The 25,523-nt window shown below is 42.1% G+C and overlaps 1 protein-coding gene across 2 annotated transcripts in view; it reads right to left on the bottom strand.

The window, feature by feature from the left end:
• The window catches only part of LOC132970374 (anoctamin-1-like), an 88,408-nt gene that overhangs the window by 18,500 nt on the left and 44,385 nt on the right, over positions 1-25,523 (bottom strand). For both annotated transcript variants that reach the window (XM_061034628.1, XM_061034520.1), the window contains exons 8-17: positions 23,620-23,675; positions 23,261-23,302; positions 18,431-18,495; positions 17,392-17,526; positions 16,930-17,090; positions 15,342-15,427; positions 8,993-9,061; positions 6,642-6,716; positions 3,886-4,087; positions 1,402-1,513 (exon numbers count right to left, since the gene is read on the bottom strand). In XM_061034628.1, coding sequence (XP_060890611.1) covers positions 1,402-1,513; positions 3,886-4,087; positions 6,642-6,716; positions 8,993-9,061; positions 15,342-15,427; positions 16,930-17,090; positions 17,392-17,526; positions 18,431-18,495; positions 23,261-23,302; positions 23,620-23,675 — 1,003 coding nt within the window. The remainder of the gene's footprint in view (positions 1-1,401; positions 1,514-3,885; positions 4,088-6,641; positions 6,717-8,992; positions 9,062-15,341; positions 15,428-16,929; positions 17,091-17,391; positions 17,527-18,430; positions 18,496-23,260; positions 23,303-23,619; positions 23,676-25,523) is intronic.

The following is a 25,523-nucleotide window of genomic DNA, read 5'->3' as shown; positions in this document are numbered from 1 at the left end:
ACTTGTTCATGATATCAATGGTGTTGATGTTTTTGGAAGAAGGTTTTTTGTATTAATATGATTAAATAATTGCATGCCAATTGCTCGTAATTTCCCTGAGTTTTGATGCTCTGTATGGATGTTTTCCACCTTGAGGTGCAGCAGCGCCGAGATAGAAAAGTGGCATCTTGCATATCACTTGGGGAGCAGCGTCATGTGCTGTAAGCATAGACTGTAAATATTAATGGATGAAGCCTTAGTGACGTCAGCCATCTGTTCCTGCAGGGGGCTCTGGAGGCTCATCAGCAGCAGCCGCCATGTTGGAAATGCTGTCTCAGTCTAACTTTCAGTCAACCTAACGACAGGCTGAGAGCTGGAGCTGAGGCGGGTTTTAAGCCTCTTGATGAACCATTACATCACGCCCACCTGTCAATCATGTCAGCTACACGCCTAACTATAGATAACACATATCTCAAAATCAAAATGGAGCAGTTGAAAAAAATTTGACCCATGTACAGTTTGTGCCCATGATGACAACAACTAATCAGATCTATTTTGACTGCAGGATTTTGCACTACCGCATTGGCTTCACTTTTCAAGGTCAGAGGTTGCCGCTTGGCTGTAAGTCAGCAGTTTGTGGCCGAGCTCAGTTACTAAATGTTGTTACCTGCCTCTATAAATTCAACGCTTTAAGATCTAACAATAAAAAAATGTCAGGTCAATACATGAAGCCTAACGTCTATGCCAAATGTTAAATTTGGACAGCTGATTGCATGGGATCTAAAGCTTTCTGCAATTGTTTTTATTGTTAACTAGGATTAGCTTTGCTACGAGTTTACTGGTGTAACAATGTAATGTCTGAAATGTGTTTACTGTCATCACCAAACAAACGTCATTACACATGAAAAACTGATGAGAGAAACGTATACATTCCTTTAATAACACCACTATGTTGCACATTTGTTGTCAAGACAAAAAATGTATATATTTATGTCAGTGTCACTGTAAAGTAAGACCATTGGTATTAATTTACAAATGCATCATGGTTGTGGAAGGTGGGCGGTACCGGTGTGACAGACGAGTGGTACATGGCGCTGGCCCCCTAGTGGACACAGCGCTGAAGCTGCTCCATTAAACTAAAGGCACACTCTGCTGACTTTCAGCACATGTCGATGTTCCCCAAGCAGCCATCACTCGTTTTAAATTAGTTTGACCTGTCATCTGTAAATCTATATATGATTCTGGCCTCACATTTCAAAAACCATCACTGGAAGAAGACCTCTGTTCAGGTCCCCTGCCCCTTCCGTGATGTGTGTATAACCACCCTTCTTCATCAGAACTAACAAGTTTCTGAATCGATAATGACAGTAAAGGTTTGATGAATATATTTGAAAATAAAAACGAGCAGTAAGGAGGGCTTACCTGCCCCTGAAGAAGGCCAGATAGACGATGGGAGTGAAGGCATTGACAAACTTTAAGATGAAAGTTTTGAAGATGAGGCGCTCTTCAAAGCTCTTGTCTGTCTTTGGAACCTCTGAAAAAAAAAAGAGCAGCAGACATGTCACTTCAGTATCTCACACACACATGGATTCATCCATTAGTTATTCTATTTTAAAAAGCAGGAGATGTAAAAATATGACAACGACAACGATTTCAGAGATGAAGTTTGAGCTCTTCGTTTTATAATAGGCATTTAAATGAAACCACTTAAAGGAAGAATGTGCGACTTTTTGATCCAGTAGATGTCACCCTTGAGCACCAGCATTAAACCAAAACAAACTGCTGTTTGGCCACGCCTCCTCCATACTGAAGCCTCCGCTCTCCTCCAGAGACACACCTCCAACCCCTCTACACTCGCGTTCACACGAAGGAGTTATGAACGCACCATAATCAAGCACCATTCAGCACAAGCAGGGGACAAAATTGGCTGCATTGTTGTCTTAGCGTGCTAATGTTAGCACACTTTGGTTAACTCATAGCTTTGACACAGAATGACCGTGATCTAAAAATGCTTAGGTGACATCAAAATAAGCAGTGAGTAGGCTATTGTCTTTTTCTCTAGTCCTTGACTAAACAGCTTTTATACAAAAGGCCGTCTCGTCCATTTAAACATGATGTGAACAGGAGACTCGAGCTTCTCACTCATTGTAGACAGTCATGACTCAGAGAGACATTTACAGAGTATATACTTGATGTTTGCTGTATTTATGTGTGAAATGTTGCACATTCTTCCTTTAAATAAGAGTCTGTTCCACTTTAAAATATCAAACAGTGTGCTTTAATAGTGGCATAATAAATAAGTCTGCAAACAAACCAGACAGTAAAAGAGCAATCTAAAGTTCTTCAGATGATAAGTGGAGCTGGGTGATGTCTTAAATCTTGACAAAGTTTAATAACACAACATGAGCAGGAGGCACACTAACTTCCTCTGACTGTGTAGAATATCTGATGTTTTTACATCACAGAAGACAAAGAATACCATTAAAATGTGCCTTAAGGTAAAACAAAGGACTCATGCAGGCTGATACTGAAGTTCAGTGTGGTGCTGAACTGAAGAAAAAGAGAACAATACACGCACACAGATGGGGGGCCATTTGAAATCTCAAGTTATGATGGTAGAGGACTCTGTGGCTGTAAGCCATCAGCCTATTACATCATCAATCCGCCAAACCCATCGACCTAAATTAAAAGGCAAACCATTGAGTGAACTGAAATTAGTCGAGGTCTGATTTATTGCTTATATATTCCACTTTCATTTGTAAGCCGAAGTATGTGTAAAGTTTATTTTAATAATGACTCAATTAGGCTTCAAATAATCCTTTCTTAAGCATTAAACTTCTCTCGACCTTAATAGCATATAAAGAGTAATACATCAGGTCTGAAGCACTTTTTACACAAACATGTTAAAGATCCATGATTAAAATTTCAAATGTGTTTTTATCTTCCACTTCCTCATTGAAACATTGTGAACCTGTAAACACAGCTCTACAGAAGATGTATCCTCCTCCACTATCAAGTCATTTGATGTCCCTGATTGGCTTCCAAACTGCAGAAGCTAAATTAGTTTATTTTACATGCAGATGTCTTTTTAAAGACATTAGTTAAAGGTCACATATTCTCCTCTTCTTCAGTTTAAATAAGTCTCAGAGCTCCTCAAAACATGTGTGTGAAGTTTCCTGTTCTAAATCCACTCTGATCCTGTATTTGATCATGCCTATAAACCCCTCTATTTCAGCCCTGCTCAGAACAGGTTGTTTCTGTGTCTGTACCTTTAAATATGTAAATGAGCTGTGTCTGACCACGCCACCTCTCTGAAAGGGCTTGGTGTACTCGAGCTTTCTCGCTCCATGTCCTATTGTTTACGGTGAGAAGGCAGACTCAGAGGGCAGAACAAACACCTAGCTGTGGGAGTGTCACCCACCTGGGGGAGGGGCTACAGCCCTTTGTGATGTCATGAAGAGAAAATCTCCAAACGGCCTGTTTGAACACACATTTTCTGAAAAGTGGAGCAGGCAGAAGACAGAGAGGATGGACTTTTCTCATAATTGGGGGGTTTGTAGATGGGCTAAGGATACATGTTTGAGAAACATGGTGAAGTGCATTTTGCATAATATGTGACCTTGTGTTACATTAATGCTGATGGGTTCTGGAATTGAATTATGATGGATCAAATCCTGTCCTTTTCCCTCTCAACACTGACAGTTTTCTTATTGGATGATATTATTCAGCTTCCTATCAAAAAAAAGAACACTTCCGAAACCACATTCAGGTCTTGCACCTTTAGATTCTGCATTTATACAAAACCTGTAAATGAAGATTACTGCAGAATACATATGCAATATAGGCTACCATTGTACCCTGGTAAGGGAACCCTGAAAACAGGGTTAACACAGACATGAGCCTCACCCAGTGTGGTGAGCCAACGGGCAATACTGCCGTAGATTTCGTCTAAGATAATGATGACGATGAGGTTGATGATGGCGGCGGTGGTTTTGACGGTGGCTCTGACGTTGGAGCGAGCTACAGGATAGCTGCTTATGTGCAGTGCTGCCTTGATGCTTATGCGGTACAGGATGACTCCGAAGACTATGACAAACGTGACGGCAATCTGAGAAGAAGAAAAGAGGGACATCACTCAATCTGACAATCTGCTGGTAATCTGACGGATAAAGAGGCAAATATTTCAAGAGACGCTGCTGGTTTCAAAATGGCAGGTTAGATTTCTAAAGCATTTACGCCTCACATGATACTGCATGCACTTAAACCTGAAAAAATAGAAAAAAAAGAAGCAAAGATTCCAGTCTAGTAAAGAGCTGAATGTCCATTGGATATCTGTTTATTTACTTGATGTATGTATGCAGGTGTTTTACACAACGATAAGACAGCTGTTCTGACCTGCACCTTCACTCTCCTGCAGGGGCGTGTCTAGAGGAGGAGGCAAGGGCTGGCATGGGCCCCCCTTGAAATCTTATGGGCCACCACAGGTGCCACCCCAAAATCCTTGACTTTGAATGGCTACTTTCCTTGCCAGAGGTGGGACTTATGTTAAAATCCCCCATTCAATACTTCAAATTGTGACTTTAGACGTATTGTTTCCTAATCCTTGAAGAGTTAAGAAATTCAGCAAGTCTCACAGATGACTGGAGTAGATCCTGAAGTATGTACTAATTCATAAATAGACTTTGAAATTTCAAATTCAGAATCAAAAATCGTTTCAACAAAGAGGACGGGTTGATTGTAATACAGAACAGCAGCTGTCATGATAGTGTTGCAGATGTGATCTTTAAATTCAAAGACTTTCTAGATCATCTTAAAAAGAGATGTATTTTCCGTGTGCTTGCAACAAAACTTGATGACTCAGCTTAAATCAAATTTATCTTGTTTTTGTTGTTTTATAAATAGGGCTTAGATTTAATGGATTCCATCTTGATTGCAACCAGTGTCTAATTTATTCTAAAATCTCATTTATTTTGAAAACCTTAATTAGGGTCGGCTTTCCACATTTGCAAGTCAGTGAAATTATGAAAACATCCATTAGTAGCATCTGTTAGCTGAAGCGCTGCGGTATGTTGGAAGGGGGGGGCGGCCTCATTAACATTCAAACTGTATCTACAAACATGCTGATCAACCACAGAAATAACAAGTGCAGCCTCATATGACTTCATCCCTCAACTTTTTACAAAGCTGCTTGTATAAAAGTTGAACTGAAGGATACTACTGGTGCTTTTTTTTCTTCCTGTGACTAATTAGCTGTAACCACAGACTTGGATGTAGAAATAGTCTCAGTGACATCAACAATCAGTTTCTGAAAGGCTTTTTGGAGCAACCAATTGATGACGGTCTTCATATCGGAAATTCTATCTCAAGATAACATCTGATCAATCTAGCAGCAGGTGAAGAGGTGGAGCTGAGGCTGGCCTTAAGCATCCTGACAAAACAGCTACAACCATCCAGCTGGCAGTCAAATCAGGCCCTCCTTAATGTATGCAAAAATATACAAAATTGAAGGCCTAAATATCAACAAAATGGGTGCGCTACAACAAATTGAGTTTTAACCAATAAAGAAATGAGCTAAAACGTGATGTCCGGGCTGTAAACATGCTGTTAAAATGGGCAGGTAATCGTGGGCGTTAGTGGGGATTCCTTTGCTTTTGCTACCAGCCTCAAGTGGACACACCAAGAACTGCAGTTTTCACCTGAGGTTGATCTTTGGCTGTAACCTTCGACTGTATAAAAAGATGGAAGGCACGGCAGCTCTCCAAAAGTGAAGCCAAAATATGTGGAGCTCGTCCCACCGATTGGTTACAGTAAAGGTCATAAGCTCCGCCTCCACCATGTTTACAGATAAGACAATGGTCAAAGTGTTCACTTTTCTGAGAAGTTTAAATTAGTTGTTAGATGTTATAAAAAGAAGTTAACACCGCGTGATTGACAGCTTGGTTGACAAATGTAGAACCTGTGCTGCAGTGTGCACCGAACTTAGCAGAGTAGAGGGCACACTTGATAGGAAACATAACAAACACAAGAGTCATTACATTTCATAACCCGGAGTGTCTGCTGCACACTGACACAATAATCTGTTCTGGTGTGGACTGTAACCACCTGATTTATCGGTATATGACTTTTGGTTCTTTACAGATAAAACAGGTTGGGAAGTCAATACCGTAGCTACACCAGCTGGTCGGTCCCTACCGTGCAGACTCTGGCTCCAAATCTGCATCGCGTGGGGCAATTTGGCTTCAATTTGAACAGCGAGAAGAGGTGGAGATTTGTCTTGATTTTAATAATATCCGTTAGCTGTTTCAGACAAACGATGATAGCTGAAACAAAGTGCTGCTAATGTCCTTTTAAGCTAATTTCAAGTTAACAGGTAGACACATCTCAATAGACCCTGACTTAACGTTTCTATAGCAGGTCATTGTTGGTGAGTCAGCTAACAAGAGAATCACACTGTTTCTGAAACCTTACAATCTGTGTTTCATTTTCTCTCATTCGCTGTTGCTTTTTCATAGAAAACGTTTGAAAAAATAAAATCCTGCTCTCCCTGTGTGTAGTGTTTGTCTGACTCTAAAGTGAACTCAGGGGAATTCAAATTTACACGTCATCCCTCCAAATGTCAAAAAATACAAAAGCTGATGATGCAAGACGGCAGGGAGACTCACCATTAAGCACATCGTGAAAAAAACGACCAGGTAAGCCGGCATTCTGTCCATGCATGTCAGCTTCTGCTTCTCCGCCTGAAACACACAGACACACACACAGCGCGCGCACACACACACAAAAACACAGGGTTATGTGAAGGTCATAAGGTGCAACAATATCAGAAACATGAACGCCGCCTTGTGTATTTTGGACCTGTGAGTGTGTTGATGTGTGTGTCATGGCCTCATGTTTTTCTGTCAGTAGCAGCTTCTAATGCTCTGGGCACACAGATGCACACAGCACACACACACACACACACACACACACACACACAGCACACACACACACACACACACACACACACACACACACACACACAGACGCACAGTATGTGGCCGCATTGGAGCACAGCTAATTCCGCCCAGAGCCATCATGTCACATTCAAGTCTACTGAGAATTGGGTCAGAGAGCCAGGGCCAGTGTGTGTGTGTGTGTGTGTGTGTGTGTGTCCTCTTGTGTATTTAATAAGGAGTGAGACGTGACCTTCGTACTAAAACAATAGCAGAAGGGTAATCATCTTGTACACACGCTTGACTCAGAGCCTTGTCTGCAGGCGTCAGAACACGTCAGATCTTTTTTACATCAAGACATGTCTCTACATTCTCCTGCCGTTCTTACAATGAGACGTATACTGTGTGAGGTAACGCTGAACTACACATCCCAAGATGCAATGCAAGATTGACGACAATACAGCTGTGGCACAATTTGTCAAACCTGTAAAATGGACTTGTAAGACGATGTTTCACTTTGCTCGGTGCAATATTGTAATGATGGTTAATATGTGTAATAGTGTCGTCAGGCAGGCACGGGGAGGATTGTCTGACCTGTCTCACATCCTCGTCCGTGAGCTCTCACCGTCACTAGGACGTACAGAGTCCCCCCGAATGCAAAGTGAAGCATTTAGAAGTCTCCTTTATGCCCACTTCAAGTTACTCGAGGTGCAATATGCTGGATGTTGTTCGTGCTTCTCTGCTTATATTTGGATTGATTTTTTTTTTTTTTTCTTGTTTTTTATTTGTTGATAAATCTGTGCAGGCTGCGGAATGTGAGCAGCACTTCCATACCGAGACAAACTTCCCCAAAGAGACAGTAAAGTGTGTCGTATCTCATCACGTCGTATCGTATTGTGCCTCTCCATGCCATGTTGTGACGCGCAGTATTGTACTGTTTCGGGTTGTTTCATGTCGTATCCTGTTGTATTGTTATGTGTCATGCCGTATCAAATAGATATACAAATACAATATCCTATTGTATCTCATCGTTTTGTACAGTATCATATCTTATCGTATCAAATCGTATTGTATTGATCTTTTTATATTGAATCTCATCAATCGTATCACCGTTTGTTGAAAAGCTTGATAGTGTCCCCAAACTCAGTTTTATCTACACAAAACAATGAATACTGTTACATGTACTGGGGTGAATATGTGATGTGTGATATCAACAGAGATATCACATATCTGTGGATCAGTGGTAGAGTCGGTCTCTCAACCGTAAGGCCGGGGTTAGATCCCCAGCAGACACGCGTCTGATGTGTCCTTGGGCAAGACAGTTGCTCTCGCTGCCTTGGCGGCGGCGCATGACTGGGATTAGTATGAATGGGATCAGTATGAATGGGATTAGTATGAATGGGATTAGTTAATACTGATGGACACTTAACATAGCAGTGTGTGAATGTCATCAGTGTGTGAATGTGTAGGTGTGACCGGCAGTGTGAAAGTGCTTTGAGCAAGACTAGAAGAATGTTAACCCTCAGGCATCAGTTTAATTTACTACCCTCTTAAATCACTCAGGACAAAAATGTCCACTTCCAAAAAACTGCTATAAAAATAGAACAGATTGATATTTTTTTCTACTTTTTTTTTTGCATACATCTCTTAAACAACTTCAGCCCTGCTCAAAACTACCAAATATTGAATAAATATCAGGAATTTAACCCCGGTTCCCCGTTTGTACTACAGGGAATATCTTACATTTGGAAAAGGGCGCCGGTGACGTCAACAGCACCTTTCTGAAAAGTTGAAATATTTTCAACTTGAGCGATCGTAGCGGCCGCACAAAAAAAGGCAGCGCGCTGGGAAGAGAAAAATACTGGGTGCTTTTTTTCTCCAGGCGAACACTCTCTAATCATTGACAAAAAAGACGCTGGCGCTAGGTGGACACGGGGCCTAATAAAGTCATCTTAAATCTGCTGGCTAAATGTGCGACCTCTGAAAGATGACATTTACCTTTTTAAGACCTTCATCTGCATTTGCATGTAAGAAGTTCTAACACACAGCCAAAACATTTTACTGATGAAATCCATTTTTACCTTTTCAGAATTCTCCTGGCGCATCTTCTTGTCCATGACTCTGATCTCGTACTCAGCTCGGTTGTGGTCCTAAAAGAGAAAACATACTTAGGTATTGGAGTGAGATGTTGAAATTAATAGTTTGAATGAAGTTTGTAAAAGTTGGACTTCTTTGCCCTGTGCATGAAAAGAGAGAAATGCATCAGCCCACCATGACAGGATTAAGTGAAGCACATAAAACCAAAGACAAACACTGATGTTGGTAATTCCACACCATCCAGAGACGACTTTTAACTCCTATAAACTTAAAGAACAGCGTGCACTAAGGGTTATTGTGTCAACGCTTATCACAGCGTTTAATCCTCGTCATTCAACATACCAAGATTCCAGACTGGAGTCACTGAGGGACACATGGATGAATGAGATGAATATTATCTAATGAAAGTTAGAGATGATTTGCACATAGTGTCACACTGTGTCCAATGCACATGTGTCAAAAGTGTTCACATTCATTACTCAGGTAGAAGTATAGATACTAGGGTTTAAAAAGACTTCTGTAGAAGTTGAAGTATCAACTCAAGCTTTTTACTCAAGTGTAAAAGTGTAAAAGTACTGGTTTCAAAACTACTTAAAGTATAAAAGTAAAAGTAATGTAAGGGGGGAAAAAAATGCCATTAAGGACGAAAGCTTAGGCTGTGCCACAGCGTGTCGGAATAGTATATGTTTATACTTCTCATCCAACCACAATCAAATTCACTCTATCCGGATGGCGCGATTTATCTGGATAGGTTTTTTTGGTTTTTTTAACGATGACAAGCAGGAATGAAAACAAGCCAAAATGAAATAGGAGTAACGAGGCTATTTTTAAAATGTAAGGAGTAGAAGTAAAAAGTCGGCTGAAAAATTATTACTCCAGTAAAGTATAGATACTCAAAATTTCTACCTTACTTGACACCTCTGTTCCAATGCGTCTGTCTCGTTCAGAATAACTAGAACTATCAGCTTGTCCTGCCCCTCCGACAGGATGACCCTGATGAAGGCCTCAAGCCGAAACGCGTCGGTCTAATTTGTTAATAAAGTTGATCTTCATACTACAAGTGTCGCTGGAGCTTTTTGACCTCTGACAGTTACAGGAACAATAACAATCATGATCAGGAATAAATAGTTAATCAAACTGCAGGACCAATTAGGTGTTTTGAATGATTCCCCCAGTCTTAGTTTGAGTCTGTTGTGTAAACACAGAGTCTGATATCCATCTGACCGGGTAAAAAGACAACACAGCATGTTGTGCAACATTTCAAACTGATCCATAGATAAGTGTTTATCTTCCTGAATACACCTGTTGTTTGACGAACGTGCAAACTCTGCACACTGTCCAACGTGGAAAAATGCATTCATGGCCTTCATTCGTTTTCTAAGGCCGAGTGCTGAAGCATTGCCGATGAATGCTTTTCTGCATGTTAAAAATGTGTGCAGAGGTTTGCGTGCACTTTTTTTTTTACACATAACTCTCGTGTGCACCTGTCGCACGAGACAGATGTGAGAAGTACTATTTTCCTATATTGGACCTTTCGGTAAACAACCCTCCATGTGGCTGTTGTTGAGGGATAGAGATGAACATTTAAAGTCTGTGTTATATCTGTGTGTTTGTGTACTCGTGTAGAAGTTCTAGAAATGCAGTCGACGAGCGCCCCGGGCCAGGAGCAAGGAGGAACACACTCTGTTGATGTTCAAACTCAGAAACAGGAGGATGATTGCGAGTATCTGTCCGAGCTGAAGAAGTGCGTGCACAGCATTGAGGAAGAGTGCATTTTGGTGGAGAGACTCGAAGCCTCCGAGCACAGAGACCATCAGTCAGCTGCAGGAGGAGGCTCTGGGTCACCCGGCCAAGAGGGAACAAATGGAAGCAGAAAGGCAGAAGGACAGAAAAGAGCTTGAAGAGTTGCAGTCCAGGGTCTTCAAAGGCTGAGTTAAAGCAGTTACACCGAGAAGATCACGAGGGCAGAGAGCACTAAAGTCAGCAAGGGGAAAACAGCTCAAGGAGCTCCAGGCCCAGGCTGAAGAAATCAGTAAAAAGAGAGAAGCTAAGCAGAGAGAAGAGCTGAGCAGCCAGGCCCAGCGCAGCAGCACCATGATGGTAGACGAGGAGGAGGAGAGAGCCAGGTCCACTTTGAACCAGGCCTTTCAGCGCATTAACGAGGCCACCGGAGTCACCAGTTTAGACAGAATCTCACAGAAAGACAGAAGGCAACACCTGATGAATGAGAAGGAGGAGAATGAGAAGGTGCTGCAGAAACTGAAGGAAGAGAGGGAGATCCTAAACCAAAACTTTCAGGACATGAAGGAAAGAACAGCGGCTAAGCTCTGCAGGGACAAACAGATGTTGGACGTTTTGCAAGCAGCGTCTGCAGGCTCAGCAGCGCCGTTTTGATGCCAGCACAGAGCACCCCAATCAGCTTGATAAAACCATTGTTTTCATCCGGGTGTGGTCGGAGAGACTCGCTGACAGACTTAAACTACCTGAGGACAGAAGGGTTACGGTGTCTCTCGAGTATTTTCTGGAGCTGCTGGGTGAGTGCGAGCTGAAGCTGGAGGTTCTGCGCGAGAAGCTTCAGGGGAAAAAAAACCTGCCTGCTATCAAGAGAGACACGGAAGAGGCTTCTCCGTCAAGGCCGAGGGGCGATGACGACCTCTCTGAGGGGGAAGACGAGGGGCGAGAAATACGAAGCCGACGTCCTCTCGCGAGAAGAGCTGAAGCGCCAGTCTCAGCAGATCATCGACTCCCAAGTCCAAGAAGAGGCGTGGGAAGAAAAAGAAGGGCAGGGTCTGAAGTAGATCCCAAGGCCCACCCCCCACCTCCCCCGGAGTAAAGACGTGCAGCGTATGCAGAGGAAACAGCATCATGAGAAGACAAAGCTGAGGGTTAGACGCTGTGGTTTGTGCCTGAAGGTCCGGTTAATGTACAGCGAGACAGACAGAGACTCCCGAGTGGAGATCGAACCAGTGAAAAAGAAGACATTTAATCTGGACTGCATTACAGACCAACTCTGCAACGATTGTGTTGTATACCCTCATCTGATCACAGAATGATTCAAAACATGCATAAAATATTATGTACAAAATCAACAATGTTTTTTATCCTTAGAGAGCAACGAAACATGTTTTTCAGGGCAAAGGCAAGGCACACGCAGCAGCTTGTCTACGCAAACGCATGGCTGACAAAACGAGTATATTTGAGCCCTAAGAGTGTGATGATTCTGTTTCGGTTCTCTCTCTTTCTCCCCCTCCTCTTTCTCCTGCAGGTATGTGAGTGGCTGGCTTCTCCTCTCAGCAGCAGACGAGGCTCACCCGGCTCCACTCAGCTCATCCTCCTGACAATAAAAGCCTCGAACTCGGACCGGGCCGTGACCCCCAAACCGCAGTACAAACTGAACTGTGTTACACCCCTAATAACTATATCTTATGAATAAGTATTCTCTTTACACATATCTATCATTATTATTAGTTAAGCTTCAGATTCTCATCAGGTTTTACAATTAGGATGTAAAATCTGCAGCGTATATAAAATGAACGTTTAGTTAATCAGAACATATAGGTCGCAAAATTTGGGTCAGCCACGTTGCCCGTTTAATCCCTCCCGGTCTGTAAACAAGGATGGGAGGTTTTTGGAGGAGCATATTTTCAGGCTTTTGAGAAACGTATTGGTTTGACATGCCGCTGTCTTCTCGCCAACATGTCCATGTGGGCCCCATAAGGGCTGAGCTGAGAGAGCCTGGACTGGAGCTGAGGAAACCATGTGCAGCTCTTATGTTGCACCAGGTATACTGCACGGTTTCTTTATCAATGTGTGGATGTAAGACAGGCAGGGAGAAAAACTGGTCCTCTTTGATCCAGCTTTTTCAGGGATATTACTCATCCAGCATTTGTAAATTTTAAAACAACGAGCGTTAAAACCATTAAAAAAACTATAAAAATGATTTAAGCTCCTATCCTGCAAAGAACTCAAAACATCCTCAAGATAAATATAACCACCAGTATCTTTTCTTTATCGTCGCCTGACAGCACTGGTATGCCAACTACTCGGATAGAGATTTTTTGTAATAGAGCGAGACATTTCACAGCAGTTAACAGCCGAACTAGAAACCTGCTTCGCTTTCTTTAAAGGAACTGAAACATTGCAGACAGTGTGCATGAATTCGCCTGCAAATAAATGACACAATATTGGTTGGCGAGGTCTTGAATTTTTGCTGCTATCTAGACTGGTATCGATATTGCTTGAATTGTATTTGAAGATTAAAAAATCTGACATTGTGAAAACCCTTGTGTGGAGGGCATGATTGTTTCTGTCACAGGGGAAAATGTTAACGTAAGAAGAAGTCGAAGAGAAAAGTGATAAAAGCCAACCAATGTCTCGTCAGCTCTGCTGCTGTCAGTCGGCAACAAACAACAGCTAAAGCAACGTGTTGAGAGAATCACAGCATCCGAGGATGAGTGTCAGAGGAAGAGGAGAGCTGCAGGGAAATGAAATAAGACAAACAATGCAACACAGAGTTAAAGAAGTATTGAAGTGAGAAGACCTGAGGCAGATTGTTAGAAACCTTGAGGGAGAAAGGTTAGCTGTTAGCGGCTGCATGACGGGTCAGAAACTATCAAAGAAAGAGAAGTTTTAATGACAAGACGGCGAGAAATAAAAACAAGATGGATGCAAACCTTGTGTTCCTCCTGTAAAAACACAACACACACAGAAACACACAAGGAGAAGATGTCAGTCAGAGGTTTTCACAAACACATTCATGTCACCTGCTGTAGAGATCCAAACAGTAAAATGACAGTAAAATCATATCAATCTGCATAGATACGGCTGGAAAGGAAGATGTAATGCAGATGTCTGAGGCTGTGGTGTTTGTGTGGGAACATTTCGCTGAGGGCTGACTCACTACAGAGCTACAGAGGAGGAATTCTCATCTGCATATCCTGACCTGTGGGCTCATGTCGGCCTTCTTTGTGACTGTGCTTTTTAAGGAGTCGATGTTTTCTGTATCAAATAGTGTGAAATGAGATTCTAAAAAGCCTGAGGTAGAGTATATTCATGAAGAAACTTTGATAGAGTAAGGAAGTGGGAGGGGGCATCCAAAAGTGGTTTCCCCCCAAACTCCAAGTCCAATTTGAAAGCTTTCTACCAAAAAAAAAATCATAAATGTTAAACAAGCGCACGACTCTCCCTCATATTTTATCTTACATATTTTACTTTGGTTCCCTTAAATGTACATTTTGTCTTTCTTTTTTTAAGTCTGGAAAATTCTCAGCGTGACAGAAATTTGTCATGTATTCTGATTTTAAAGTCTGAATGATGTCTCTTCTGTTAACTTTTAAGGAGGATGGGTTTTTATGTCCTGCATTCAGCCAGTAGGGGGAGCTCTAAATGTTATGACTTCACTTTAGGCTAGGTGTTGCGCTGTCCATTCTTTATACAATCTCTATGTTTTTAAGAAAGTTGTTTATTATTTGCAAAAAATGGGGAGCTTAACGGTTCACAAGAACGCGAATGAGTTGGAATTTTTCTGCATCTTGCAATTCGCAATTTAATAAACTATGTAGCCTTAACAACTTTTTTTCTTGCATTTATCTGCACAGCTTTTTGTTTCACTTTGCCCGAAATCAACCTGCAGATACCTGCTGGTCAATCCATCACAATCCACCATGTGTGCACTGATTTATGAACATCAGCCATAGAGGAGAGATTTATTAAACGGGGCTACACACTAGCACCTTACAGCAATAATGTTGCTGTACAAGTTTTCAATCAGCCATAAGTAATGACTGACTATTGTTCCAAGGCTAACACTGTTTTTTAAAGCATACTTTTCTTGTAATGGAGGAACAGTTTTGGTTTAGCTTTTAGAATTAGCTTTTTCAGTATGATTTTTATGAAGAGTTTTATATAAAGTAGAATCACAACATTTTAGATGAGAGGTATTGTTTTGGTGATTTGAGACATGTTGGGATGTAAACATATTTACTTTCTTGTCAAGAGTGAAATGAGCGGATCGTTCGCATAAATCTAAAGGCTGAATGTGAAGCTACAGCCAGCTAACAATTAGCGTAAAAATCACACTGAGACATGAGAATGGGGGTAACGGATAAAACCAAACCATTAGCACCAGATGAGTGATTAAGATGTTGTATTTATTTTGATTAATTCGTGCATCAAGAAGAACATATTCTATGCATGTACCTTTTTTGTAAAGTAGATATAATACATTTTTCAATACGTTCAGAGGTGCTGATCTGGGTCTTTTTGTTAGCTTCTGAAGAGCACAAGGGTAGCTACATGCATTTAAAGAAATGTTATTTGTGGGGGGTATCTCACCTCTTCCTCCTCTCCGAAGCCCGTCAGGTCCCAGACATAGTTGAGTCTCATTTGTCGTCTCTTCCAGTGCTCCATGAAGAGAACGGCTGCAGAAACAATCAGAAACAGTATCTAAAAACAAGCTCATAATTTGCCTCTAGATACTTTTTCCCATAAATTCACCATGAAAAAAATATACACGGGCATAGAGCGGGGACATGACATCTTTCATAAGATGAGCATGAGGTTACAACAGGTTGTTTTTTGAATGAAGTGGCCAAACTGAAACACTGGCTTATGCAGGGGTGGCATGAAGTTTATGTGTTATAATACTACAAATGAATTTCATCTATCGAACCTTTCTGTCTCCATTGATCAAATCCAAGTCTAATTAACAAAAAAGAATGGCAACACATAAATCTTCTTAGTGTAATTCTGAAAGGACTCAACACAATTTTGGCTGTTGCAACTCAGCCAAAATTATTTGAACACTCTGAGGGTTTTTTGGCACCTGGGCGGGGGCACCTGGGCGGCCAAATCAGATTTTTAATTGGGGCCATTACCACCCCTGGCAACCCCTCTGGACACGCCCCTTGGTGACACATACTGTGTGTGTTCATAATCCACGTCTCGAGAGGATTTGATAATGTTATTTTTTTTGGCCTAGGCATGTGCAGACGTGTCAGCAGGGTCAGGGTGCATACCAGAGAGGGACTTTCTTTATTTTAACAGGTTTATTATGCCTTTATTGTAGAGACAGGGCAGAAGATAGAGTCAGAAATCGGGGAGAGAGAGAGAGTGGGGAATGACATGCGGGAAAGGAGCCACAGGTAGGATTTGAAACTGGGGCCGCCCGTTTGGAGGACCACAGCCTCTGTACATGGGGCGTGTGCACTAACCACTAGGCTGACGCGCCCCCCCAGAGAGGAACTTATTTAAGTCTCTGATAACGAAGGCTTATTTTGTCAATGTTAAACATCAGTGACATCTGTCGCAAACTGATCTCGCCATATGCTTAGCTTGATGATTGAAGTGTTGCAGATACACTGACACGTATCAAACACAAAATGAATCGTGCACTGAGTGATACACACAACTCTGGGTGGATAAATGTTTTCTTTTCAATAATGCATCCTTTTCCTTCACACAAATGTCGCCCCTTTGCTAACTCTAAATGCAGGATACCTTGGGTGCAAAGCTTATGTAAGTCTGCCACCTCATGCCGTCAGTAGGTGAATCCCAGATGGCTGTGGAGCTGTGACTCCGTCAGACACCAGCTTCTCTCTAACACATAACACCTCCCTGGTCTGAGGCCCTGCTGCTGCTAACAGATGGCAGCATGGTTTGGCAGGACATCAGAGGGGGTCTGGTCCTGTGTTTACTCAGGAGTTATCATCGTGGGTTAAGACAGTAACTTTTATGTACGCCTGGGGTGAGGTTTCCTTGTTTACTGCACAATCTCTACTGAATTGATTTAATAGTGCTGTCTGTTAAACTGGAACATTTCCAGCGATGTGCAGTTACACAGGCTGTATTTATCATGCTGCACTCGTCGATCCGACTCTTTGTTTTGCTGTTTTTGCATGATTGTGTGTGAATGTGTTCTCACCCCAGAGCGCCATGAAGATGGAGAAGAAGACGGTGGCGGGGTTATCGAACAGGTGGCTGGCTCGGGCCGTACCACATGCTGTCACCAGCTTCCAGTAGCTGCAGGCTCGGTCGCACAGCGGACACATGGTGATGTTATTCCTGGGATCACAAATCTCCATACTGGCAAAAACAGGGAGGGATGAAAGAGAGAAATGATTCAAATGTAAATCAGTTTTATTCATAACACATGTTTTTACTGAGGAGGAATATAGATTATCAGAGTTGTAATTTGTCCATTGACAGAATTTCCCAATATTCAGATTGCATTTGTCTATTACATTGACCTTCAATTGCACATGGCTTAATTGAGGCGCCAGACTGATTAAAATCTGGTTTGTTTTATTTTTTGCAGATCCACAAAAAAAACACAAAAACACGAATGCATGTGTGAAAGATGTATTTGTGTGTGTGTGGTTTGTACCTGGGAATGTTGTCATCGACAGTGGCACAGCCGTAGAGGAAAACAATGACTCCGACAATGGCGGCGGGGATCAGCATCTGAGTGTACACTCCTAACCAGGCGAAATATAATCCAACCTTCTCCCCAAAATACTTTCTGTGAGAGGAGAAAAAGGATTAAGGTTTAAAAATTTAAAATGATACTGTTCGGGCGACAGTCTTGGATTTCTTTTCAGTACATGCTTCCACTTTTTGTAAATTCTTCCCCCAACTCAGCATGAAACCAAACAGCACAATCTGCCCACATAACTGTTGTGTTTTTACCTTTAATAAACAACTCCTTCAAGCTCGCCTGTCGTAAAAACAACCACAACAAACTGTGTTGAAATCACTTAATTAGATGAGAAATTTGAGTCCCTCAGTGAGCCTGAGTCAGCTTACGCTTGGCTTGCAGCCTATAAAGCTGAGGAGTGTTTTTTTTAGTGTTTTTTTAATATAAACCTTTATAAACCTTATTCAGTTTTAATACCCGTTTCTACCCCCGGGTCTGTTTGTTGTGGATAACTCAGGTCCAGGTAAATACCTCGAAAACAATCAACACTGAATGAATCCAAACCTAAATCAAGTTAAGCCCCTAGAACCAGCATCAGCTCAGCTCACAGCCCCTCCTGAGGAGCAATAGAGAAACACTGATTTTTAATGAAAAGTGCTTTTATCAACGAGGTGTGCTTGTTCTGTAGAGGAGGAGACCCCTCACCTAGTGAATCAATCTGAATCTAAATACAAGCAAGCTAAGCTACTGGCATGAATCTTACATGAATCTGCGCGAGGAATCTCCTTGAATCTCTCTGTGGTGTCTATTAGTGATGTGCTAAATCAGTGCTCAAGAGGGTTTGATAAGAAAACTCAATGAGCATGCGCATCAAGCGGAGCATCAATTAGCCCGTGAGAGTCCTCGGCTGTACTTGTTGCCATGCAGGCAGGTGAAGGCAGATAAAGCTGCTGAAATGTGTCTGTAATCAACTGACGGGGTGTGACGAGAGCAGAGCGATGGATCTGACCTGATGAGTCCGATAGGCTGGTACTTGTAGAAGACGCTGTAGCTGGCCCACTCCTCGTACAGCAGCTGTGAGGGGAACAAAAGAGTCAACCTTCATTAATATACAATGTGACTCACTCTTTATCAGTGACTATCCATACCGTCCACTCTCTCTCTCTCTCTGTGGAGGTTTATTGACATTACGCACGACGGAGCATCACAGCCTGTTCTCTAATGCACTGCTGATAAAAGTATGATAATATAAACCCACTGATTCTGCATATTCACAGTTAACTGTTCTTTCTGCAGGAGCACAACTGAGCTTGTGGTGTATAGTGAGAAAAACGTTTCCACACATCCAAAGAAGGTGCTGGTGACAAAAAAAAACAAAAAACAATCAATGCAATTAAGGACAGAGCTGCAGGCCTGACAACATATCAGGATTTATTTAACATAAGTGAATTCCAGGAGGGATTTCTGTCAGCTCATCAATGTGTAACACATCATTGCTGTGGGCAGACAATCATCATATCAACTGTATGTGTCCCTCCTCCCACTCCCACAGCATTGTCCTTAACATGCACACATAATGCTGCTGATTTAGGAAAGGTGATACATCCTGAGATCACATGAGATCTTGATGTCAGGTGCAACAAACGGTTTAGAGGAAAACTGCTCACGCTCAGTTTCTGCGTGTGAATCAGTTCCTTTGGGGATAAAATGTACTTTGATTTCATTGATTTGAGTTCCCTCCAAACACTTTCTATTCTGAACGTCTTGAGGCAACGCTTGTATGTTGGAAAACATGAACATAGGAATAAAAAAAAAGGAAATCGTCCTGGGTTACCAGGGAGATTTTCATTGTGTATCAATAAACAATGTCTCCACAGTTTGAATAAGTGGGAGTATGTTTTCACCACTCACACTGTGTGTGTCCTAACAGCACGGGCGCATCAGATACCACGTCGCATCGTGCAATGGACGCTCGCTGTCCACTCTGCACCCGTTAAATATTTAATTTTTTCCACTTGCAAACGGTATGACATCTAGTGCTTTTGTTTTGAAGGTGAAGTGTGGTGCTTTGTATTGATGATGTACTGATGAATCATGGATGTGGATGTCTCCACTCTCCAAGTTTCCACTATCTTTTAGTTTCCCACGTTATCTTGTAGTTCTCCTGTGATCTTGTGAACCCGTGTGTACAAGCTGATCATAGCTGCGCTCACGCTCCACAAACTGACCACGTGGGGCAGGGCGCGCACACTTGGATGGAGCTAAACTGTGGAAATAGTATTTTCTAGATTTAGACAATGTGCAGGAGTTTGTCTGCAATTTTTTGACAATTGAAAAAAAAAAAAAAGAACAACACTGTAAAACAAGTGCTAGAGCCTTGTAGAGCCGCCTCCTCTCTCGTTCCTTGTCCGTCCATGAGCAGCAGAGAGGAAAATAGAAACGGGTATAACGGTAGAATCGCTGCACAAGGCAGTTAGGACTCCCCAATAGGAAGCAAGTCAATCAAGCTGATTTTGTCACCGATGCTCGTTCGCGTCGCAGACTGTTGGAAGAACACTGCTGGTGTGTTTTATGCTAATAATAGAAATGTTAATGTTTAGAACAAATATTTATAGAACATGGACTAGGTCTCATTGATGTCACCTATTGGTCTTTTGAAGCCAAATAATGATGTTTGCAATTGGACATACCGCCTCCGACTAACTGTTGGTAACCTAGAAACAGACGCGGAGGTAGGCGGACCTTATAAGCACCCTAACAGCTACAACATCTGTCAGTCAAATCAGCCACGCTCCTAATTATGGCGTTAATGTGACCTCTGGGGCTTTTGCAGCCAGCCTCAGGGTGACACTTGAGGAACTCCATTTTTTTTTTTTGCACTTTTGAATTGGATCCGTTTTTTCAGCACCACAGCTCGACTCTTGATTTAGATCAATCTACATTTGCACACACTAGATCACATTGAAAAAGTATTGAAGGAGGTAAACTCTGACAAACTAGTTTGAAAGCTTTTAATCTGTCACTTTTGTTTGATGGAGGTGTGGTTAAAGCGTTATCACAGGGCTGCATGAGGCTGTGGTGGAGGGGGCCCAAGGTGATATCTTTCTATGGGGCCCAGAAATCTTGACAATGCTCACAACTGTAGCATCTGTTATTGTGATGTAAGAAATTAATCAGAGTATTAATGTCATTAACAGACGAATATTTCACTCCAATTTAATGCCGACTACCTGGAATTTTCCCTCCAATTCCCCGAGTAAATGTTCTGTGTGAAGTCGGCCGGAGCTGATGTGAGAAAGTGATCTCTGTGAATTTAAAGAAACTGCTTCCTTTTGTTTTTCTGTGACCAGTTTGTTCTCGTCTGCTCTTTTGCTGGGACCACAAATATGCTGATAAACACGTAGTGCTGTTATAGTCGGACAGAAAAGGCAAAAACTGTCATCACAGTGTCACAGTGTTGCCTTTGGAGAACTCCTCCCTTTTATCTGCTCAGAGCATGTCCGTGCTGAATGAAGGCATCAGATGAGATATTTGGAAAGACTAAAGGCAGTAAATCAAAACCACACAAACAGAATTTCCTCATTGGAAATAACACCCTCGTTTTTTACAGTGAATCAACTCGGGTTTATTTTAATTAAGTTATTTAACCAACCACAACCAACAAGCTGCCTACAGCCTACAGTGCATCTGAAGATACAATACATCACCCTTATGGTCCTTGGTTGAGTAACCTGTATGTATATAATGCATAGATTGATTGAGTTACTGCAAATGCCAACATACTGCAAAATACTGCAGCTCTCTCTGTAACCTCGACAGGGAAATGTATTTCAAAATGCCTCATTTACTGTTTTTGTAAAGATTACTTCATGTTTAACATCCGCCTGTAAGTTTAAGGACATTATATTACTCATTCTACACATTTACTTTAATATATGATGGTATCTAGAAGGAGTGTATCAGTGTGCTCTCAGATGCATGTCGGTGTGTGTTAGTGTGTATGGATGTTCCTTAGTGGGATGTCGTACCTCGTGGTCAAACATATTTATATGTAAATCACAGCTGTAAGATAAGGTCATTACAATTATCATCAATCAGCTCACTGGCTTTGTGCTCTGGTAGTTTCCCCCCCAAACCAGGCAACGACAACATAAATCAGGGTGAAACAAATCACAAACACAATCACACCCTCTGTGTGCAACGGGCTGAGCGGCAAGAAGTGAAGGTTTTAAATCACAGGAGGCAGCCCCCGGAGGAGCGTTTCAGACGGCCGGTAACAGCAGGAAAAAAAGCCCGAGGGAAAACCAACACCTCATTTAAAAATCTATCACAGCCGAGGAGAAACCATTCCTTAAAACATGTGTAATGCGAAATATGTACGTGTGCTGCTGTGGAGGCGCCGAGCTACAGCTATACAGAGAACAACAGAGGGGGGGGGATTATCAGGCTGTTGCCTTAGTGACACACTGCCTACAGTATAATTATGGAGAGTGTTAGCAGGGGAGGACATGACTTCAGACTCAGCTTGAGCTCTTGTGTTCCTTCACATCGTCTGCTTCTTTTTATTCTCGTACAGTTGGAACTCAAAATCTCAGAAACTTTAAAAGCAGCTGTCGCGTTAGCCCCGCTCGTCTGTCGTGCTTTTCTTACTCGTTATTACAAAACGTTCCCTCATGGTGCGACGCATTAAGTGTTTGACTCACGTGTGAATGTTGTGTTACTGTGCTTTGTTAAGAAGGAAGCTGTGAAACCCAATTAAACAAATGGAAAATAAAATCTCTGCTTTATAAATTCATCTGTGTGAGAGAGAGAGAATCTTACTGCCTTAATGTGTTCATCTTAATGGAGATTACTGAGGTGTAAAATAGCGTGTATAAAAGAATCATTGGGTTATTTTTTTTCTAATTGAAAGACGGTGCCTCATTACAACAACTTCATTTATTTCCAGATGAGCCTCTCAAATATGCCTTCATTCATACATTTTAAATTCAGGGTTATGTGTCTCAGGACACATCGGACGTGTTGCTGCAGGAGCCGGAGATCGAACCCTCAACCTTCTGATTGAACAAGGACTCTACCAACTGAGCCACAGCCGCCCCTTGTATTGCTTGCGCTCAGGTCGCTGATCTACATTGGTTTTGTTTTGAAAAACGAGTGCTGACAGCACAAAAAGCACTTTCTTTGGACACAGGCCCTTAATTGGTTGGTTGTTTTTGTTATCAATATTTGCTTTGGGTTGAAGAAAATGGAGCGCTTGCTTGTTGACTGTAAAGCCGTTCAGATATGCTCATCACAGCGGGGGGGGCTTTCCCTGTCAGATGGGGAGGGGGCGCGGGGGATTTCCCGAGGTAAGACGTGACGTAAATAAACAACGCGGAAGTAGCGGCCGAAGCAACAGAGTCCGCTACACAACGTTATAATGAGAATATTTACCTTTATATCAATGCTATGTGTAATCCAATGGAATGACAACATCCACAAAAGAGAGGAGAACAACATACTGAGGAACAGAAAACAGAATGCAGACGTTTAACTACGTGCACGGAGATCGTAGAGGTCGCGTGCAGACACTTTAGCCGGTCACTGTATATAAACGTCACTGGGGTCCCATTGGCTCGAATTGAAAATCTCCAGAGTATATGCGGCCGCGTTCAGACATCAGCTCACTCGGATATTCTGCGGATAAAATACTAGGGGTCTGGCCGGTGAAACTCCGGGTAAAGTCCGCACGAAAAATGCGGCTGTTTGCGTTCACACGTAGCCAAATCTCCGGAGTTTTTCAGGAGATTTCCGTATGTGTGAAAAGGGTTAAAGTGTGACATCTCACAGGTGGACTCACCTTCCTGTCGTTAGATTCTGCACTCACTCCCTCGATGTCTCCCTGTGATAGACAAACACACACACACACACACACACACGTTTACACCCCACAAGACAAACTGAACACACTCTGTTCATCGTACTTAGAATGAATAATGCCTTTACTGTAAACACAAACGTATCACACACTATGTGATTCATGCTAGTCACATATGAATTCATTTTACATAAATCACAGAGTGAAAGTAGCAGGTGCTCTGTGGATATTTACATTAGAGACTAATTGAAATGTAATAATTCACTCTATGTAAACAAACAGTAATTAATCAGCTGTTCTCAGACCGGAGAACCTCCATGAGGTGTGATGCAGATACTCACATCATGCAGGGGATAAGCAGATGTGTAGACGCTGTTAGCGAGCAGACTGGTGATCCCTGAAAGAGGATTATTCAACATATTATGATGCAGGCAGAGAAAAGCAAACAAACACACACACACATGCATGCACACTAAGTCACACACAGCGATGTAAAACTCAGAAGACGAGCTCGGGATTACAAACACATCCAGAGCTTTAAACCAAGAAATGACTGATGAGTATTTCCTATTTAAAGATCAGACAAAGAAGACGTATCATGGGTTTTTAATTGTTTGTTATTGCACATCGCAACAACAAACCTCAAAGGCTAACTTGGGTTTCTCATTATAAGGCCTGGATATTTTTTTTGTCATTGTTTTCATTCCTTTCAATGATGAATGGATCACACCCACTAAAGTCATTTATGAGATCTGTTAACATGAAGTCATGACTGAAACAAAGTCTTACACACTTAAACAGGCTGTGGACATCAACATGTAAACCACTTGTTGTTAAACTAAGTGCACCTCAAAAAATCGTACCGTGAAAAGAAAATGTGACTTTTTTCTCCTTATGTGGAATCACACCCAAGACCAGAGTGCTCCGTGACCAAGACCATAAATATCAATGAAAAATCATCGACTTGTGTGCAGCGGGCGTGTCACTCATTTAGACCGTACCACTGGGAAGGTTTGCGGATGTAACCGGGGGATGAAAATCTAATTATGAATGAATTGAAGTTATTAATTATTTTAGAAATGGGCGTTTTCCTTCGAATCAAAGTAATGACGTGGAAAAAAACAGACCGTCAGCGATGGTCTTGACCGGTCTTAATTTCAAAATCCGGAGTCCGCCCAGTTCAAGATAAGACAGAGTCAAAATGCTTTTGATTTCGACCTTCAAAAAGTCGACTCCAGACCGGATGTTGAGACCAAGACTGATTTCCAGAACTCCAACACTAGCTTAGAGACAACAATATGAACCACTAAGGGTTGGGGGTGTGGCTAAAGAAGAACAAAGAAAACAGAAGAGTCAGCACACTCAGTCCTTTAAAGTGTTTATTGTCTGGGTAGAGCAGCAGCGTGCAGATCAACGACGGACGCGTTACAGTGCAGAGCCTTCATCAGTCCATCAATACGTACTTTAAAGGACCATGAGTGTGCTAACTGCTGGGGTGAAGAATTTGCCCACAAGAATTTCTTGATTGACGATTATAGAGAACAAACCATATGACGTATTTTTGTAGGCCAACCCGGAAGTAGCGTCACCATGGGGCCTAACGAGAATCCTCCTATGGGATGTTTTCATTGGATTTTGGATAACTGCAGAAAATAATCTCTGTGGCAAACACACGTTTCTGAAGCGTAGGCGTTTTGTTCAGCAGGATAATCTTCACAGATGAACGCCATTTTTATGATGTTTGAAGCGTTAATGCGGCCGACAGAAGTAAAAAGCTAACGTTATGCTACAAGCTAACTACACCGCGGTCGGATGATCTCCGATAAACTAATCCTCGTATCTTAATAAATAGTTTACTAACATAATATTCACCTTAACCTAAAGATTAAACCTACAGGAGACATCTCCGACTAGTGAGAGAGTTCCCGCCCTCTGTGTCCGGCGTGATGACGTTTAATGTCCCCGACAACCGCTGTAGTCACATTTAGCCACTTGTTAGCGACTGCCTTTTTAAAGACGCGTAAAAACTTCAAAATTCACAAGTGGAGGTATTACCTAACGTAGTTTATGTGGTCTAACAAAACACCAACATCTCTTCAGCTTGTGTTAACCACAGACCTTATTTCAGGCGCCTAACCACAAACACATTCAAAATCCCCGTTGACTTTTAGACGTTAGACCCCATGGTGCTCAAACGGTAACTTACTTCCGGGTTTTAGGACTCATTCCTGTGGCGCTCTATAAC

This window comes from Labrus mixtus, chromosome 1 (genome assembly GCF_963584025.1).
Source record: "Labrus mixtus chromosome 1, fLabMix1.1, whole genome shotgun sequence".
Lineage (NCBI taxonomy): Eukaryota > Metazoa > Chordata > Actinopteri > Labriformes > Labridae > Labrus > Labrus mixtus.
This window is presented reverse-complemented; position numbering and strand designations above follow the sequence as displayed.